General features: G+C 43.4%; 1 protein-coding gene across 1 annotated transcript in view; it reads right to left on the bottom strand.

The window, feature by feature from the left end:
- Positions 1-323: 323 nt before the first annotated feature.
- The window catches only part of LOC115175782 (immunoglobulin superfamily DCC subclass member 3-like), a 31,222-nt gene continuing 12,074 nt past the window's right edge, over positions 324-19,471 (bottom strand). Inside the window, exons 3-14 of the mRNA XM_029735294.1 lie at positions 18,364-18,508; positions 17,424-17,554; positions 16,882-17,019; positions 14,560-14,718; positions 6,485-6,650; positions 5,206-5,456; positions 4,745-4,909; positions 3,758-3,946; positions 2,281-2,391; positions 1,903-2,032; positions 1,511-1,634; positions 324-748 (exon numbers count right to left, since the gene is read on the bottom strand). Of these exons, the coding sequence (XP_029591154.1) occupies positions 644-748; positions 1,511-1,634; positions 1,903-2,032; positions 2,281-2,391; positions 3,758-3,946; positions 4,745-4,909; positions 5,206-5,456; positions 6,485-6,650; positions 14,560-14,718; positions 16,882-17,019; positions 17,424-17,554; positions 18,364-18,508 (1,814 nt within the window). The 3' untranslated portion in view covers positions 324-643. The remainder of the gene's footprint in view (positions 749-1,510; positions 1,635-1,902; positions 2,033-2,280; positions 2,392-3,757; positions 3,947-4,744; positions 4,910-5,205; positions 5,457-6,484; positions 6,651-14,559; positions 14,719-16,881; positions 17,020-17,423; positions 17,555-18,363; positions 18,509-19,471) is intronic.

Raw genomic sequence — 19,471 nt, 5'->3', positions numbered from 1 at the left:
AAGGCCGCGGCGTCCTTTGTGTCTTATGTATTGCAGAGCTAAGGCTAATTAAAGGCAAACAAAAATTGAATGTTCCCTCTGACAAGAAGTTAGCAGGAATTCTCAGTGGAGTTTAGTACACTTAGTGCAAAGATTTCCTAAGTGGACCGGAACGTTTGTAGAGATCCTAAAAAGCCCCAGTAAGTCATTATATTTGGCATCAGCTGGGGCCTTATAAGCACAGTGCGAATGCATGTACTGTTACCAAGGGGACATCATTGAAACAGAACATTTTGGTTATACCTGCTCCCCTTGGCAAGATAAGAAAGCCCAACGTAATAGGACGGCATCTGCAGGAGGAGGCATTTCTCAAGGCTAGCGTCCTGAATTCACATGTGCATGTGCACAGAACAGACTTTGGTTTAAGAGGAGGGAAGGCGAGAGAGTACAGTGGAAACGTGGAGCCTTTTTTTGTTAGCAGCAGCAGGTTTATCGGGGATGGATAGAACTATGGCGGACCCCTGGCATCGCAGGACACTAGGGTGGCGTGTGGATGGGGATTTGGTTGGTCAGGCGTGGTGGAGTATCCATCAAGAGGCAAACTGTTGGGATGGAGGGTAGGTAAGGGTTGGTAAAGAAGGGTTTGGGGGGTTATTGGCCAATGTTAGCCTGTGCCCATGCCAGGCAGACCAGACGAGTGCTGCTCGATGGGGACCTGGCATTGGGCCGGACGCACTGGAGCCCCTCCATGACAGGTGGAATCATGACTCTGGAAAAGAAAGAAAGACAAAAGACAGAGTGTCAGTCTATAATTTATTCCTCCTTTTGTCCACTGATGATTGCTTCTGCATTGTTGTTGACCAATCATCTTGTTCACAATTTCTACTCCTGGACTTAGTAACATCGATATTGTTCAACACAGCTCTGGGGATCCAATTAAATCCAATTTAAAAAAATGAAGTGCCACGTTAGCCCCAAAGCTTTCGAAAAACACACCCTAGTCTCTAGAACACCTTGAAGTAATATCCTTCTGCTTGACGTGGTAACAATGTTTTGTTCAGTGGTAACAAATCCAGGTTTGATTGACTAGAGCCCTGAGGCTTGTAATCTATCATGGGGTCAGAAATCACAGACGGATGAGATCTAGATCTCAGATCGAATAGTTGGATGAGCTTGTGACAACAGAGAGATGGGAGTGCGAGCATGATAGATCAATTCATCCTGAGATATCGAATGTCCTGAAGGTGTCAACTTTGTTTTAGAAACTGAGTTACAACTGGAGGCCAAACTACTGTGACGTCAATACACGTGTCCTGGCAACCCGTATCCTGCAGCTCTGATGTCATCGATGATTCAATAATAAGACTGCGACATCTATTTAGCCCCCTCCTGTCTGTTACAGGGATGAAAATAGCCAATGGAACCGTGGGCGAACAAAACGAATGGCCACATTGTGTGAGAGGTTAGCTTAGTGTTTGCTGTGTAGTGAATGAGTCAGTATGCCAGTGTCTCAGCACACCGGCCCTCCTACCTGAGGCACTAACTCCAGGGTGACTTCTACAGGACGAGTGACCCCCTCTTTGGGGATCCCGTTTTGTCCCAGCTGTCCCCGGTCCTCCCCTCTTGGAACTGACCAGCTGTACTGAGTCCCTTTACTGCAGAACAAACTGGGGACATTAATACATTTCAATATTACATGCATACAAGTCCACTCTAAAAACGACACACACAGCTTCACAAATACAACTAACATGTAATATACCAAAGCTGACGTTCACAATCTCACACTGACAAGATAAATCAGAGGTGATCAGGATATATCTAAAGTTTACCTGGCCTTAAAAACCCAATCTGATAATGAAAGTACAGTACTAGAAGCAAAGCAACACCTAGTGGTTCCCAACAGGTAGGGCCCCTCCTTACCTGTGACGGTATCCAAACATGAGGAAGAGTACACAGAAGATGATGCAGGCCATGCCGATATGAATGCCCACCACTATACCACCCATCGAGCCCTCGCTCTCCTGTCTACAGGTACACTGGTTCTCCCCACCTGCAACCAAGAAACACATGATGAGTGCATCCATACATTCATTAGCCCGCACAAATACAGAGTCAGAAACATTATGAGAAAACATATTCTATCATTATGGCAATGCCAAACACAAGTCTAACTAATAGATTCACCACAAAATAAACTTGAAGCAAAAAGGACAGAAGATTACCAAATAAATAATACTAGAAAATAGTGTTTATTACTCAGTACTGACTCGACTCTAATATTTATTGGACACTCACCACTGGTTTTGGCGCTGGTGCCTTCTTCTGCCAGTGACACCAGCCTCTTGGCGCAGTCGCTCTCGCCGTTCCCGTTATAGGCCACTAGTTTGACTTCATACACCGCGCCGGTTTCTGCAAGAACAAGTCATAAGGTGAAAGCGTCACATTATAAAATCCCTTCGACAATTTCGAAGGTCATATTTTTTTAATGGGGAGATATTGCCCGAGTTTTATTGACTGCTTGCGCGATATAAGCCAAGCTATTGATTGGGCGATTGAAAGAGATTGAAGTTGGGGAGCATGTCATTTTTCACTCTTCCCTGGACTGTTCCTTTCCCCTAATGCCTCCCTCCCTAACCCACTTACAACTGTCTTTCCCTCACTCTGTCATCTCTATCTTGATATCTCCAACGTCCTCCCATGTCTCCCTCCTTTAATCTCTCAATATAGATTTAGTCATTGCTACAGTACGAGAAAGCTTATGCTCTGAATGCAATGATGCCAATCAGCAGCTGACACCAACCCATTCAGTAATTTTCCACTAGGTGGCTTTACATTTAAAAAAATTTTTTTTTTACAAATACAGCAAAACATATCAGAAAAAGAAACTAAAGGAACGTTCGAAGTTCTCCCTTTGACATTTCTGTGCTCCAGAGGGATATTACGTTTATCTTCCATGCGCATGGTAATTAACTCGCTGTCACATGATCATTCAAATATGGGGTAATTGTTATTCTCTGCACCGCTACAACCTTTAAAATCCAACTCTGGCCTAAACCTCACTGGAAAATCAATATCACATTTCACACATTACGTCTTCTTCAGAATGTTCGGACATTCAGTTATAGGACAAAACCATGTGGTGGCAGTGCAGGAGTATAGGAGTGATTCAAGGTCCACACATGAAAGCTGGGACCCCAGGGGGGTGGTTAAGAAGACTGCTATGAGGGGAAAGCAATTAAAACTGCTGTATTTCACCAGGGGTAAATTCAACTTATTTGAATGATGGCAAAGTCTTTAAAAGTAATTTGAAATTGTAATACTTTTTTCAAATGTAATATATTGTTATTTTATACCATCAAATATAATAAATGTAATCTTAATAAAAATATTATATTATAATAACTTTAGATAAAATAAAAACTAATTTCAACCAATATCAAGTTGATTTTAAAGCCCTTGTCATGTTCATGTAATAAAGACTTTCAAACCCTCTAATTACATGCCTGTTTTTTCTACAAGTTTTTTTTTCTGGGCCTATTTGTAGTTATTTCCTCACACTCTTATTATGCCAGCCTTATATCATTAGTATTACAATGACTAATTATTTCCAGTGTCTAAGAGACAAATAAAACCAAACTAATAATACACAGTCTCTGCTGCTGGAGGTGGTATGAGTCTGTTCCTGCATAATGCATTTTCTCTCTCTCTCTCCCTCTCTCGCTCTCATTCTCTCTCTCTCTCTCTCATTCTCTCTCTCTCTCTCTCTCTCTCTCACCAAGGCGGGAGATGGTGTGGGCATTGACGTGGCAAGGGAACTGAACTGGCCCCTGGAAGTCGGCATGGGGGACCCTGCGGTAGGTGAGCCTGAAGCCCTCTGCCTTGCCAGGCTTGCTGGGGAGCTCCCATAGCACCTGGACTGCAGTGGAGTTCACCACCTTGGTGAAGAAGGTAGGGGGAGAGGGCACTACAGGAGGACAGATGAAGATTAGAACATTGGATGTAAAAAATTGAAATTAATCAATGATTGAAAAGGTCAGCGGAAAGATAGAAAGACTATAGAGATGTTAGAGAAGCAGTATGAATGAGAGATTGTGTAGTAATTCAATTCATATGGAGAGAGAGAAAAAGAGAGGGGTGAGGATGGAATGATGATAAAACTCAAAGAGAGTACGACAGCGAGGAAAAACAAGGGAGTGTTTATCAGTGACAGTACATGATTGGAATAGTATATGGGAAATGAAATAAGTTTATAGACATGGAGAGAACAGATGAGAAAAGTGGGATGTGAGATATGAAATTACATAAAGAGAGGGAAGAGGCAATAAACACCTTTGATCGATCACAGGTTGTAAATAACCAGGCAGACTATCAGACCGTAGAACCATTAAAAAAAAATCTCAATCTTACACCAGCCATATTCTAAATCTTATACTAGTCTAGCTACATCATCCTAAGCACTCTGCTGTCCGCTTTGTGCAATATACATGGAGCTACTGTATTTGGGGTAGGGGGAAGTACAGTTTGACATTTTCTCCCATATAATAGAACCCATTTATTTGGTTACATTTAAATACATTATCTATGTTAAGGAATGCTTATAAATGCGAGTACATGGTTTTAAATGTTTACAAACACTAAAATAGTAATTTATTAATAGTATATGTACACTATAGGTATAATCATACAGTTTATAAATGGTTATTGTTGAAAGTAATTAGAAAGTGGAACTGATCATAGCAATAGCATGTTCCTGGTGACTTGCCGCCCCCTAATGTTGTGGCCACCACAGTGCTGGACTGCTGGCTGGCACCCAGTGGGGAGTAGGCCTTGAGGTAGATGGAGTAGGTGGTGGCTGGCTCCAGGTTGGTGAAGTCATGCTGGAAGGTAGTTTTACTGACTGCCTCCTGCAGCTCTCTACTGTCTGGCTCTGGGGGGAACAACAAGTAGTGTTATCATTAGGGTTAGGTTCCATTGCAGCAGGCACACTCAGTCAAGTGCAGCTCAAGTATTTAAAAGAAAACAAAATACTATCTCAATTGCTTAAAAATCTGTCCTTAGTAAACATATCATTAGGCTGGCTTTCACCTGGCCAGTTCTTTTACATCAGCACAATGGAGGAGAAGAGACTAGGAGAGGACATCTTTTTTTAGGCAATTAAGAAAGATCTCACTCCTAGCTTTGCTGTGAACGCTGATAGATTATCACACAAAGACTCTCACTCACCGCTGATCTTGCGGATGTGGAGCACATAGCCGATGATGCCGTCGGTGATCTCTACGGGCGGCTGGATCCAGGCGAGCTGCAGGGCGCTGGGGGAGAGGGCGGTGGCCGTGAGGCCCTGGGGGGAGTCGGGCAGATCCTTGGCCAGGGACACGGCCAGACGGGCGCTAGCCTGGTTGGTGCCGGCCATGTTCTCAGCGATGCACTGGTAGATGGCCTCGTCCTCCGAGGTGATGCGCGTCACGGCCAGGGTGCTGGAGGATGGAGATTTTCATCATTTATTTGAGTTAGGACATATTAAAACATTGATATATTGGGTAAACAACAAGGGTTAATTTCCAAAAAATGGGTTGGATGTATGAATATGCATTCAAAGAAATATTCAGATATACAATGGAATTATTTGTGATTCAAAACATAATCAAGCAGCTAATGAATCCCATCCTGTCTTGTTCAGTGCAAATGCAGAACTTCAGCCTACTTGACAGAGAGAGATGTCAACCACTGTCGAACAGTGCTACCTTGAGGTGGAATATATGAACTGCTCTTCTGTAGGTCTGACCAGTCTTGATGAGAATGATAGCGTACCAGCACTAACTGATTTATATCGATGGAGAGGATGGGACCATGGTCCCAAAGCGTTCACATCATTCAGTTAAATTGGTAATTCATAAATAATGTCCTGGATATGTCAAGGCAAAAACATTAAATACAGGATAATCGAAATATCAACATTATTTCAAAAATAGATTTTACACATATTTCACAATTTCTGTTCATGGACTTTAGCCTAAATCAACTGCTAGTATGTGGGAATAACAAAATAATCTCTGTTGCTGCCCAACTAAAGTAGTTAGTTTCTGCTTTCAGTGGACAACCTTGGTTCCAGAGAATCTGGATGTTGATTTGGGGGTCTTTACGATCCCCCTTGGGAAAAATCTTGGGGAAACGCTGATTTTACAGATTTAGCGTCTATTGTCGACGAATGTTTTACTTGCAATGATTTTGATATGTGTTTGTTTTACATACTTAAGCTGACTGTAGGCCTAATTCACTATAGATAAGATTAATGACAAAAAAAAACGGACATGTAAACCCAGGGGTGTATTCATTATATAACCTGCTTACCGTTTAAGAACCAAACAGAAGCAAACACAGCAAAACAAGAGTTTCTATTGGACAAATTCAGGGAGGTCCCTCCCCGTTTCATTCAGTTTGCTTCCGTTTAAGAAATGTTTTGCAACAGAATCGGCGGAATGAATACACCTCTGGTGTACAGTACCTGTTGTTGTTGGTGAGCTTGACATTGTCACCGGGCATCAGGATCTTGCCATTCTTCAGCCAGATGAGGTGAGGCTCGGGGACGCCCTGGGCCACACAGGTGAACACAGCACTGCCTCCCGCTGGTTTTGAGACAGACTGTGGCCACTGCATGAACTCAGGGGGAGCTGGTGGGAAGAGAATGAGGTAAACTCAGCTAAAAAAGAAACGTCCTCTCGCTGTCAACTGTGTTTATTTTCAGCAAACTTAACATGTGTAAATATTTGTATGAACTTAACAAGATCTGTGGCCACCAGCTGCATTAAGTACTGCAGTGCATCTCCTCCTCATGAACTGCACCAGATTTGCCAGTTCTTGCTGTGAGATGTTACCCCACTCTTCCACCAAGGCACCTGCAAGTTCGCTGACATTTCTGGGGTGAATGGCCCTAGCCCTCACCCTCTGATTCAACAGGTCCCAGACGTGCTCAATGGGATTGAGATCCGGGCTCTTCGCTGGCCATGGCAGACCACTGACATTCCTGTCTTGCAGGAAATCACACACAGAACGAGCAGTATGGCTGGTGGCATTGTCATGCTGGAGGGTCATGTCAGGATGAGCCTGCAGGAAGGGTACCACATGAGGGAGGAGCATGTCTTCCCTGTAACGTTCAGCGTTGAGATTGCCTGCAATGACAACAAGCTCAGTCCGATGATGCTGTGACACACCGCCCCAGACCATGACGGACCCTCCACCTCCAAATCAATCCCGCTCCAGAGTACAGGCCTCGGTGTAACGCTCATTCCTTCGACAATAAACGCGAATCCGACCATCACCCCTGGTGAGACAAAACCGTGACTCGTCAGTGAAGACCACTTTTTGCCAGTCCTGTCTAGTCCAGCAACGGTGGGTTTGTGCCAATAGACGACGTTGTTGCCGGTGATGTCTGGTGAGGACCCGCCTTACAACAAGCCTACAAGCCCTCAGTCCAGCCTCTCTCAGCCTATTGCAGACAGTCTGAGCACTGATGTAGGGATTGTGTGTTCCTGGTGTAACTCTGGCAGTTGTTGTTGCCATCCTGTACCTGTCCCGCAAGTGTGATGTTCGGATGTACCGATCCTGTGCAGGTGTTGTTACACGTGGTCTGTCACTGCGAGGACGATCAGCTGTCCGTCCTGTCTCCTTTTAGCGCTGTCTTAGGCGTCTCACAGAACGGACATTGCAATTTATTGCCCTGGCCGCATCTGCAGTCCTCATGCCTCCTTGCAGCATGCCTAAGGCACGTTCACACAGATGAGCAGGGACCCTGGGCATCTTTCTTTTGGTGTTTTTCAGAGTCAGTAGAAAGGCCTCTTTAGTGTCCTAGGTTTTCATAACTGTGACCTTAAGTGTGACCTTAATTGCCTACCGTCTGTAAGCTGTTTGTGTCTTAACGACCGTTCCACAGGTCCATGTTCATTAATTGTTTATGGTTCATTGAACAAGCATGTTTAAACCCTTTACAATGAAGATCTGTGAGGTTGTTTGGATTTTTATGAATTATCTTTGAAAGACAGGGTCCTGAAAAAGGGAAGTTTCTTTTTTTGCTGAGTTTATTTGTTGTAAGTGTATTGTGTATGTAAGTGTATTGATTCATCTTTATATCAATTGCATTTGCTTGTGATACTATGTAACTTTGCATGAAAGTTAAATATAGGACTAGCACTTTCAAAAAGTCAAGAGGGGAGGTGGGGGATATGAGGAAAATGGAAGGAGGCCAATAGGAGAGGAGAAGAGAGGAGAGTAAGCAGGTTAGTGATGTGGAGTGATAAAAAGGTTGTTTGGAGAAAAAATGGGCAGAAGAACAGTTGTACAAATAAGAGGAGGATGACAATAGAGGAAAGATTTTGAGGGTGAAAGTAGAGAGGAAGAAAGGCATTGATTAGAATGACAAGGCCTTTTGGGGGAGAGCATTGAGTTCTATGTGCTGTCAGTATTATAATGAACTATAGAGGGCAGTACTGATCATGTGTTTGGGCAGCTGTACTATCATATAAAGGTGGTTATGATCATTGCAGTCCTTATAGTAAGGACCTTGAGAAGTGAATGTGATTCGATCATATCTCTAGACCCTATAGTTTTTATACAGTTTCCTGTAACTTGGTAGAAACATAGCTCTCAAATCTAACTATCTAAATACACAGTAGGTCCATGAGTTTGTCCTGACCATGTGACCTGACCAGGAAACACTTTGTCCTTAGTTATAGTAGCCTATAGCATACTACCCACATTACATATACCTCAATGTGTATCAATACACACAAACATCCCTACATCTACCACAACAGATCGATAAAAAACATTCCCAATGATTTCCCCTCCTCTCCTCTTCCCGGAGCTTGAACTTAACACATGGAGAGCCTAGACTTCCAGAGGACAGCCTAGCCTAATCTAACCCCAGTCCCCACTTCTCTATCCCCCTCTGACCCTGTCTGGCCCTCCGGTGTCCCCGGAACAGATGCAGGATTTGTCGTCCCGCCTGACACCAGGCTCAATAGCACACAATGGGACATGCATATATGTAGAGACCCCCAGCCCCTTTTCCTCCAAGCATCTAATTGATCTATTGACACTGACACCCCCTGAGCCCCTGCCCTCACCCCTCCCTGGCTGAGACCCAGAGAGACTGGGTCTGGGAAGAGAGAGAAACAGGGTCCAGGGGGAGGTAGAGAGGGAGGGAGAGTATGAGAGAAGACAGAGAGAGAGAAGAGAGAGATATAGAGAAAGGGAGCGAGGGAGATGGAGAAAGAAAGGGAGAGAGATGGAGGGATGGAGAAATGAGGTTGTGAGTACTGGAGGGTGTATGTGTGTGTGTGTGTGTGTGTGGGGGGGGGGGGGGGTCAAGGGTCATAGAGACACCCATTAAAATAGAAGCCCATTAATCAATAGAAGCATAGATTTTATATTCCCCAAACTGCTTTCCCTCTGATGGGCCCCAATTTCTTTAAACATACGGACACCAATACAGATCCCCAGGATCTATAAAAGGCTTGGAGGGAGTTGTTGTTGAGGAATGGCCGTCAAAGTGTCTTTTGTCTTTGGCTTGTTTGTTTAATCGGTAAGAGGAATGTTGAGGGAGATGTGAGGACATAGAGAGACATTAAAAGAAATTGAATTGCAAGAGAACTCATGGAGTTAATCTGAAGTTCACTTCAGCCTGTTTGAGTATGTCATTAAATCTAAGGCATTGCCAGCTGTAGCACTGAGCATTGTAGCGTTTAGGTTAATGGCCTTCAAATATGTCTACACTATGTTTTTTCCATTATATTTCACACCGAATTCTCACAGAGCTCTAATGGATGATGTACAATAACTTGAAATTGAGAGTGACTATATCATGTCACTAGCCTGATGATGTGTCATTTAATTATTGGTGATGATAGCATGCACTGCTTTCATACACCCAGCCTGTTGTTGTTATGTGAATAAGTTGCGTTTGTGTTAGGGTTAGGAGAGATGATTACGGCAGGGGAGGGGGGGGGGGGGGGGGCTAGTGAGGGATACATATTGGGCCGATTGTTGGGAGGGGCGACTGGAATGGATGTCTGAAGCACAAGGGGGGTGTTTTGTGTGTGTGTGTCATCAATCTACACCCAAATAGCCTTCTCTCGCCATGACTCCAGGTACACTTCACACTTCAGCTAAGTTTTTTGGTTTAAGTGGAACTTAGAAAAACTCATTTTCTTACTGGTTTTATTACATGGTCTTTACACCCAATAGAGGTGGAGCCAAGGAGAGAATTGCTGTCCATCCCTTCAGCTGATCAACTGTGTCTCTCCAGTTGAGATCTAACTGTCAGCTTCAGTGTCCATACATCAGGCCAATCCATAGCACGTACCAATCAATTAGTCTTTTAGCAGAGTCTTAGACCTGACCTTGAGTTTCATCACCAGGGGCAGTCCTCATCACTTTCCTTCCTTTGTTTAGCTGTTTCTCTTTTGTGGTAGGAGTATATTTTGAAATATATATCATGTAGGTTATGTTGTTACTAGTTATAGTTTCCTAGATAGTGTGAATCAGAGCTATATAGAGATCCTTATACAGTATGACTTGAATATGGCCCTCATCTCAGTTACTTCATATACATTGTGTGAAGTATATTTATCAAAAAGTAACTGATTTAGTTCTAACACAATTTATTTTGTAAATCGAGTTTTAGAATATGTTTTACATATTTACATAATGGACACAATTTGGTATGTTTCTAAAATATGTTTTATAGTCCGCTTACAAAGTATGACGGTGATGTTTTTAAATTTATACATTCGGATATTTATGTTTTCTAATCCATGTGGTGTGTTCTGTCACTTAAGTGACACATTCATGAAATAATGCCCTATTTCCAAATATGTATGTTCTACTTTCTGACATATGCCGTTTGGTTCTGACACTCATATCTAACGTGAGCAAGTCCCCCTCAGTAAGCCGACAGCTGTGGGATATGCATTTTAAAGCATTTCAACGATTCCAATCTTCTCCACATTTTTCATATGAAAATGTTCTACCCCAAAAAAGTCTATGGATGAGGGGATGGTTATAACTGGCGCTCCATTCAGAGAAAGCAGTCATCACACAATGGCCTGGCACCCTTTGTGTCCCCCCTCACTCGGTGTCCCCCCCTGAACTCCGTCCCCCACCGCCTGACCACCAGCTGTGACGAGAACAACTGCCGCCCCCCCCCACCCACCCACCCAAACACCGTAGTAATGAACGACAGGGGGTGGGGACTGGGGGGAGTGGTCACCTTCCTCCCTCTTTGGGGATGCATTTATCTTACCCTCCTCCACCTCCAACCCCACCCCCTTCTCTCTCTCCTTCCATATCTGTCCAGTCCAGTACGGTGTCCCGTCCTCTCTCCTCCCTGACTTCGACGGTTTTCCTATAGCAGGCCCTCCAGGACAGGGACAGGGGTAAGGGATGAGAGGTGATCCCTCCCCTCCCACACACAATGACCATCTTCACCTTCTGCTCCTTCTTTTTTCTCCCTCGTTCTTTCTCTCCTCTCTACCATTGTTCAAATCTCTGGCCTTGCATCTGTCCTGTCCTATCCTGGCTGTCCTCCTGTCCTGTCCATGACCATGACTGGTTCAAGAGCAGAAGGGAGAGGGAATTGGACTGTCTGTCATGAGGACCGTGTGTGTGAAAGAGCAGACCTCTATGCCCTCCAATAACCTCCTTTACGCAGTGCATATGGCTAAGGGTCTCCAACTTTAAAGTAGGACTTTCAACTTGTGTGGAGTCTGACATCATAATAACAGCATGATATCTTAGGGTATTTTATATTATTCTATATTATCAGACTTGCCTTATTGGCACGAATAGGGAACATATGAGAGCTAAAAATAGGTGAATGAATTAGTCTCATGGTCATTGCTATTCTATATGATTTGTGCCTAACCAATACCTTTGTATCATTATTATTGGGTGCAGCAGGGACATTTTAAGTCCATACTATGGTGGTGGATTGTGGCCACAGTATCAAGTATCATAGAAAATATTGAGAGGACATTCTAGCTGAATATACCTCGAGTATCACACTTTGAAAGGGACTAAGATTTTAGGTCACTTTGGGTCCATGAACCAATAATTTCACCCATTTCATGTGACCACCATCCTAGAAAGCTCTTTGTTCTTTTTTCTTCAACAAATAGAGAGAAATAAATAAAATAAATCAATCAATTAATTAATACATTAAAGACCACCTCATCCAGGGCCAATCCACTTGTGAAAGACTGATAGGGAGAACTATTGATTGACCAGGTCAAAGAGGCGGACACAACATGGATATGGGAGAGCCTTAACAGCTGGGTGCAAAGTAGAGTGATTTAAATGGAATACGGGGGTGAAGGGATATATGGATATCTAGGTTACATGACTAAGATGTAGGCCTACTTTCTTTTAGTTTTTTACTTTCTAGGTAATATTTTGCTAGCTTGGTATCAGGTAACATTTTGATAGATAGGTTATATTTTGTTAGGTATTATGTAAGGTGTTGGTAGCTAGGGATTGTAACAGTTTGCTTACTACTAGCTATTGTAACTAAGAGCAAACAAGCCTTGTCGAAACCAGAACGCCCATAAGGGCAGGAGCCTATCTCCTGTTTCTGTAGCTTGAGGCAGCTTTATGTACAAGTACACCCCCTGGGCAGGACGCTAGCCTATCACAGGTATTGTAACTAGGTATTGTAATAAGTCCCTCAAAACAACAATATTTGGCTAGATCATTAAGGAAAAGCTAAAGACATTCTGATATACTGATTGACTTTGAAAGTGCAAATGCAATGTTAGATATATTACATCAACATCAATATATTGCATATACAGTATGAGTTACATATTCAGTGGCAATTATCGCTTCTGGAGAGGCAGAGGAGCGAACACATGATTACATTCTGATATACAGCGCATTCGGAAAGTATTCAGATCCCTTAACGTTTTCCAGATTTTGTTACATTACAGCCTTATTCTAAAATGGATTAAATAGTTTTTTCCCCTGATCAATCTACACACAATACCCCATAATGACAAAGCAAAAACAGGTTTTTTGACGTCTTTGCAAATGTATTAAAAATGAAAAACTGAAATATCACATTTATGTAAGTATTCAGACCCTTTACTCAGTACTTTGTTGAAGCACCTTTGGCAGTCTCTGAGCTCTATGGACAATTCCTTCATGGCTTGGTTTTTGCTCTGACATGCACTGTCAACTGTGGGACCTTAAATAGACAGGTGTGTGCCTTTCCAAATCATGTCCAATCAATTGAATCTACCACAGATGGATTCCTATCAAGTTGAAGAAACATCTCAAGGATGATCAATGGAAACAGGATGCGCCTGAGCTCAATTTCGAGTCTCATAGTAAAGGGTCTGAATACATATGTAAATAAGCTATTTCAATACATTTGCAAAAATTACAAAAAAAACTGTTTTCACTTTGTCATTATGGGGTATTATGTGCAGATTAATGAGAATCCATTTTATAATAAGGCTGTAATGTCACAAAATGTGAAAAAAGTCAAGGGGGCTGAATACTTTCCAAATGCACTGTAGTCCTATCCATAGTTGTTTATGGTAGGGCTATTTTTTTTTCTTCCTATTATGTTGTTGGTCACTCACATTACCCAGAGATGGTCCTTAGTATATTGGTCAACCCTTAAGATAGCCAATTAAAATGGGGGAGGGTGAAATATGAGGAGGGTGAACATATGGACAGTTCCTGGGTGATGGATGGGCCTGATGGATGAGGTATTGGTAGCAGTGGACACACACACACACAAGTCCAGCTGGAGACCAGTGTCAATGCTTAATTACAAGTGGGAACTCGGGGTCTCTCTCGCACCAATAGTATCACCAAAAATGACCAACCCCCATCCCCACCTGCACCTCATCCCTCCCTTCAAAGCTCTAAGGGGGCCAAAGGTGAGGTGAAAGGGTGGAGCTTGGGTATCGACTCCTCTCTCCCAAACTCACCCCTTTTCCTTCCCTTTCCAGGCAGAAGTCATGGCCAAATCCAATACAGGTTCATGTGATGGGATCAGCAAGTCCTAATAGCCCAAGCCCTACACCCACACACCACCACACCTTCTGGACATTGACCCCCCCCCCCCTCCCATCCCCTATCCTGCTCCTGTGATCATGTGTATCTGTCAGTGTCATGGTCAGTTGATGGTTGATGGTTACTGACCCAGGATAAAGCTTTATCAATGTGATCAGCAGCACTGGGTTGAAACCATAGAACCATTGGCTAAGGCTCACTCTGTGACATGTAAAGCTATCACTTACTGTATAAATGCTTAATTAATCATTTATACTTTACTTTGATTCAGCCTCTGCCGCTTAGTGAGGTGAGGTGAGGCAGGTACAGTATTACCGTTTGCAGACTATTGTGTTGACCTTAACTGTACTCTCCTGGCTCTGATATTTTATTTTCACATTGTCATGTTCAGCACAGTGCCAGCAACATTGGTGGATGCGAAACTAGGCCAGCTCAGTACAACTTGGCTCGGGTTACTTCGGCATAGTAGTGTGAAAAGGGTATAAGTGTTAGGAGGGAGCTCACCTTGCACCACCAGTCTTCCCAGTGCAGTACGCCTCATTCTGGTCCCGGGGCGGTTGGCGGCGCACACGTACACCCCCGAGTGCTGCAGCGACACGTCCGAGATCATCAGGTTTCCAGTGCCCAACACCTGGATGCCCTCCACCCCAATGGAGCGCCCATCTGGAGAGAGCACACACACACAAAGGAATAAGACATAGGCCAATATAATACAAAAAAACACAGGGTTTAATGAAAATCAAGTTTGAAACCTTAAGCTTATAGGAGGGTTGGTTGTTTAGCAACAAAATCAACACGTGCACAACTATGGGGCAAAACAGATTTGGCTTAGATTGTTGACAACTTGTAAACTATATTTAATCTCCAATGTTTATTAAAAACATAAAGTTGTTGTCTCACAAATAAATCATTACAGTTCTTGGTTAGCTAGCTAGCACATTTTTGCCATGTTAGCATAGACGTGACATCAGTCAAAACACCTCAAAACAAGGTATGGTATCAAGAAGAAGATAAAACTAACTAAAACGAGCAACCTACGATTCCCCACATGGCAGTTTATTGTCATTGTTGCTAGCTATCTGGCCATCCAGAATCAAAACAACAACAGCCTTCTGCCCCATTGAAGGGGGCACATTATTTTCGTGACGTTCTCAGCTCACTCGTCTATAGAGCAACATAGTGCAAAATAGCTGATACAGAGATCAACTCATTGTTTAGCTACAGTCGTGGCCAAAAGTTTTGAGAATGACACAAATATTAATATTCACAAAGTCTGCTGCCTCAGTTTGTATGATGGCAATTTGCATATACTCCAGAATGTTATGAAGAGTGATCAGATGAATTACAATTAATTACAAAGTCCCTCTTTGCCATGCAAATGAACTGAATCCCCCCAAAAACATTTCCACTGCATTTCAGCCCTGCCACAAAAGGACCAGCTGACATCATGTCAATGATTCTCTCGTTAACACAGGTGTGAGTGTTGACGAGGACAAGGCTGGAGATCACTCTGTCATGCTGAATAACTTCAAAAAGGTGCTTGGAATCATTGTTCTTCCTCTGTCAAGCATGGTTACCTGCAAGGAAACACGTGCCGTCATCATTGCTTTGCACAAAAAGGACTTCACATGCAAGGATATTGCTGCCAGTAAGATTGCACCTAAATCAACTATTTATCGGATCATCAAGAACTTCAAGAAGAGTGGTTCAATTGTTGTGAAGAATCCTTCAGGGCGCCCAAGAAAGTCCAGCAAGCGCCAGGACCATCTCCTAAAGTTGATTCAGCTGTGGGATCGGGGCACCACCAGTACAGAGCTTGCTCAGGAATGGCAGCAGGCAGGTGTGAGTGCATCTACACGCATATTGAGGGGAAGACTTTTGGAGGATGGCCTGGTGTCAAGAAGGGCAGCAAAGAAGCCACTTCTCTCCAGGAAAAACATCAGGGACAGATTCTGCAAAAGGTACAGGGATTGGACTGCTGAGGACTGGGGTAAAGTCATTTTCTCTGATGAATCCCCTTTCTGATTGTTTGGGGCATCTGGAAAAAAGCTTGTCTGGAGAAGACAAGGTGAGCACTACCATCAGTCCTGTGTCATGCCAACAGTAAGGCATCCTGAGAACATTCCTGTGTAGGGTTGCTTCTCAGCCAAGGGAGTGGGCTCACTCACAATTTTGCCTAAGAACACAGCCATGAATAAAGAATGGTACCAACACATCCTCCAAGAGCAACTTCTCCCAACCATCCAGGAACAGTTTGGTGACGAACAATGCCTTTTCCAGCATGATGGCGCACCTTGCCATAAGGCAAAAGTGATAACTAAGTGGCTCAGGGAACAAAACATCGATATTTTGGGTCCATGGCCAGGAAACTCCCCAGACCTTAATCCCATTGAGAACTTGTGGTCAATCCTCAAGAGGCAGGCGGACAAACAAAAACCCACAAATTCTGACAAACTCCAAGCATTTATTATGCAAGAATGGGCTGCCATCAGTCAGGATATGGCCCAGAAGTTAATTGACAGCATGCCAGGGTGAATTGCAGAGGTCTTGAAAAAGAAGGGTCAACACTGCAAATATTGACTCTTTGCATCAACTTCATGTAATTGTCAATAAAAGCCTTTGACACTTATGAAATGTAATTATACTTCAGTATTCCATAGTAACATCTGACAAAAATATCTAAAGACATTGAGGGAGCAAACTTTGTGGAAATTAATATTTTTGTGATTCTCAAAACTTTTGGCCACGACTGTACTATCATTAACTCAGTGTGGTATAAATTAAGACTATTGTATGCCATTCTGATTGCATGAGAACAGTTGTTACCCAGCCTGCTCCAGGACACAATGGGCCGGGGGTTCCCTGTGGCAATGCACTCCAAAATGGCTGTCTGGTGGACGGTGATGGTCAGGTTCTGGGGCCCAGAGAGGATAACTGGCTCCTTGTAGATCCTGGAAGCCTCACCTGTAGAGAGAGAAAAAGGACACGAACACACACATAGAGAGAGAAGATAAGACACTACTGTTAGACAGGTTCCTGGGCTGAACCAGACCATGTTCGGACTTTGGCTTTAGCCTATAGGGGTTTTATCAACATGTATGTGATTAGCATAAACGTGGTCAGTTTAATATCCTTTATAGTGTCCAAAACAACTAAATTATAGATTGAAAAGCTACATGAACAAACCCATTGAATGTCCACTATTGACAGGTCCCTCTGATTATATGATCTCTACTGTAAGGACTGGTTTCCCAGGAACAGATTAAGACTAGTCCTGAAATAAGATGCGCTATCAATGAAGAGTAGCCATTGAGCATGCTTTTTAGCCCAGGACAAGGCTTAATGTAAGTGGGGTCAGTACCACTCACCGGTTACATTGAGCACAGCCTCATGGCTGAAGCGTGTGTTGGCGATGTTGGAGGCCATACAACGGTACACCCCGGCGTCAATCCGCCTCACACCAGTCACCTGGAGGATACCCATTGGCAGGAGAGTGTACCTGGACAAGGGAAGCGGAGGGGTTTAGAGAGGTGTGAGTGCACACATAGATGTGACATATAGTTCTGCTGAGAATTTAAAAGTTAGCTACTTTTTCAAAATCTGTCTGCAGCATGGTGGCTACATCGCTAATGTAGCAAACTATTTTGCAGGGTGACACCAAGCGCCAAGTTCATTAGCAATCATCCCAAAATAATAACATTATGAAACGTGTGTGTCTGTGTGCGTGTGTGTGTGCGTGCGTAGGAGTGTAAAGACCTGTATACACTGAGTGTCCAAAACATAAGAAACCCATTCCTAATTTTGAGTTGCAGCCCCTTTTGCCACCAGAACAGCCTCAATTTGCCAGGTTTAGACTCTACAAAGCGTTCCACAGGGATGCTGGCACATGTAGACTCCGAAGCTTCCAACAGTTGTGTCAAGTTGGCTGGATGTTCTTTGGGTGGTGGACCATTCTTGATACACAAGGGAAACTGTTGAGTGTGAAAAACCCAGCAGCGCTGCAGTTCTTGACACACTCAACCCAGTGCACCTGGCACCTACTGCCATACCCCACTCAAAGGCACTTAAATCTTTTGTCTTGCCCATTCACCCTCTGAATGGCACACACACAATCCATGTCTCAATTGTCTCAAGGCTTAAAAATCCTTCTTTAACCTGTCTCCTCCCCTTCATCTACACTGATTAAAGTGGACTTAACAGGTGACATTAATAAGGGATCATAGCTTTCACCTGGATTCACCTGGTCAGTCTATGTCATGGAAAGGTGTTTGTAAATGTTTTATACATTGTGTATTATGATGATGTTACCTGTTGTCGGTAGTACTGAGTGGGGTTCTGTCCCTTTCCCAAGTGATGTTGGCCTCGGGCACACTATTGACCTGGCACTTGAAGCGAGCCACACCGCCATCGTCCACTGACATGGACTCTGGGTGTGTGTGGAACTTAGGGAGGGCTGAGGAAGAAAGAACAACAAAAGTTATATCTCCATTTAACATTTATTGACACGGGATAGTCTCATTGAGAGAAAATCTCTCTTTTGCAAGAGGAGACCTGGTCCAAGATGAGCAGCAGAGCCAACAATATTATACAAAAATATATATATATAAGATGTAGATGTACATATACTTAATATGCACATGCACAACATATGAAAGTTGTTCATTCGGTCACGTGTGTGTGTGTGTGTGTGTGTGTGTGTGTGTGTGTGTGTGTGTGTGTGTGTGTGTGTGTGTGTGTGTGTGTGTGTGTGAGAAAGAGAGAGAGCGAGAGAGATGGGGGGGCTACGGGATTTTGGTGTTGAACAGTATGCGCAGGACAGTTTGTGTCTGTACAGAATACACGTGTTTATCTTAAATCTTGTCTGAACACAATGCTTTGTGTGTGTGTGTGTTTTGTATGTGTCCAAGTGTCAGTACACTTAGTGGGGTGTACCATTCATCACCCACAATGTCACAAAGAAACACAAGAGATGAAAAAGTCTGAGGTGGTCTCAGGTTGCCAGATATGCAACTAAGGTGTTCTCAGCGTGGAGCATCATGCATAACAGTCTATAGATTCCGATTGGTTTTTGGGTTGCCAGGTATGTGACAATGGTGTTCGCAGTATGGAGAACAGAACAGACTCTCCTGTTTTGACAGAAAGGGGAATACAAGTAGTGATCTCCTATAGATAACACAAAAGCCATTGTTTGACCTCCACTGTTTTTATGACTTCTGAGTAAAGCAGGGACATATAAATAATGTCTGGTGAAATGACTGTAGCATTACCCTGGAGTGAATGGGAGGACCTGGTAACATTCACTGCTGGTTCTCTCCTAAATATTATAGACTAATCGTGTGTTTGTGTAGCCAGGCTACACATTGAACATATTACTCATTGTAAAGCCTTGTTCACATTACCCATAAGCACTCCGTTA

The sequence above is a fragment of the Salmo trutta genome, chromosome 36 (assembly GCF_901001165.1).
Source record: "Salmo trutta chromosome 36, fSalTru1.1, whole genome shotgun sequence".
Taxonomy (NCBI): domain Eukaryota; kingdom Metazoa; phylum Chordata; class Actinopteri; order Salmoniformes; family Salmonidae; genus Salmo; species Salmo trutta.
This window is presented reverse-complemented; position numbering and strand designations above follow the sequence as displayed.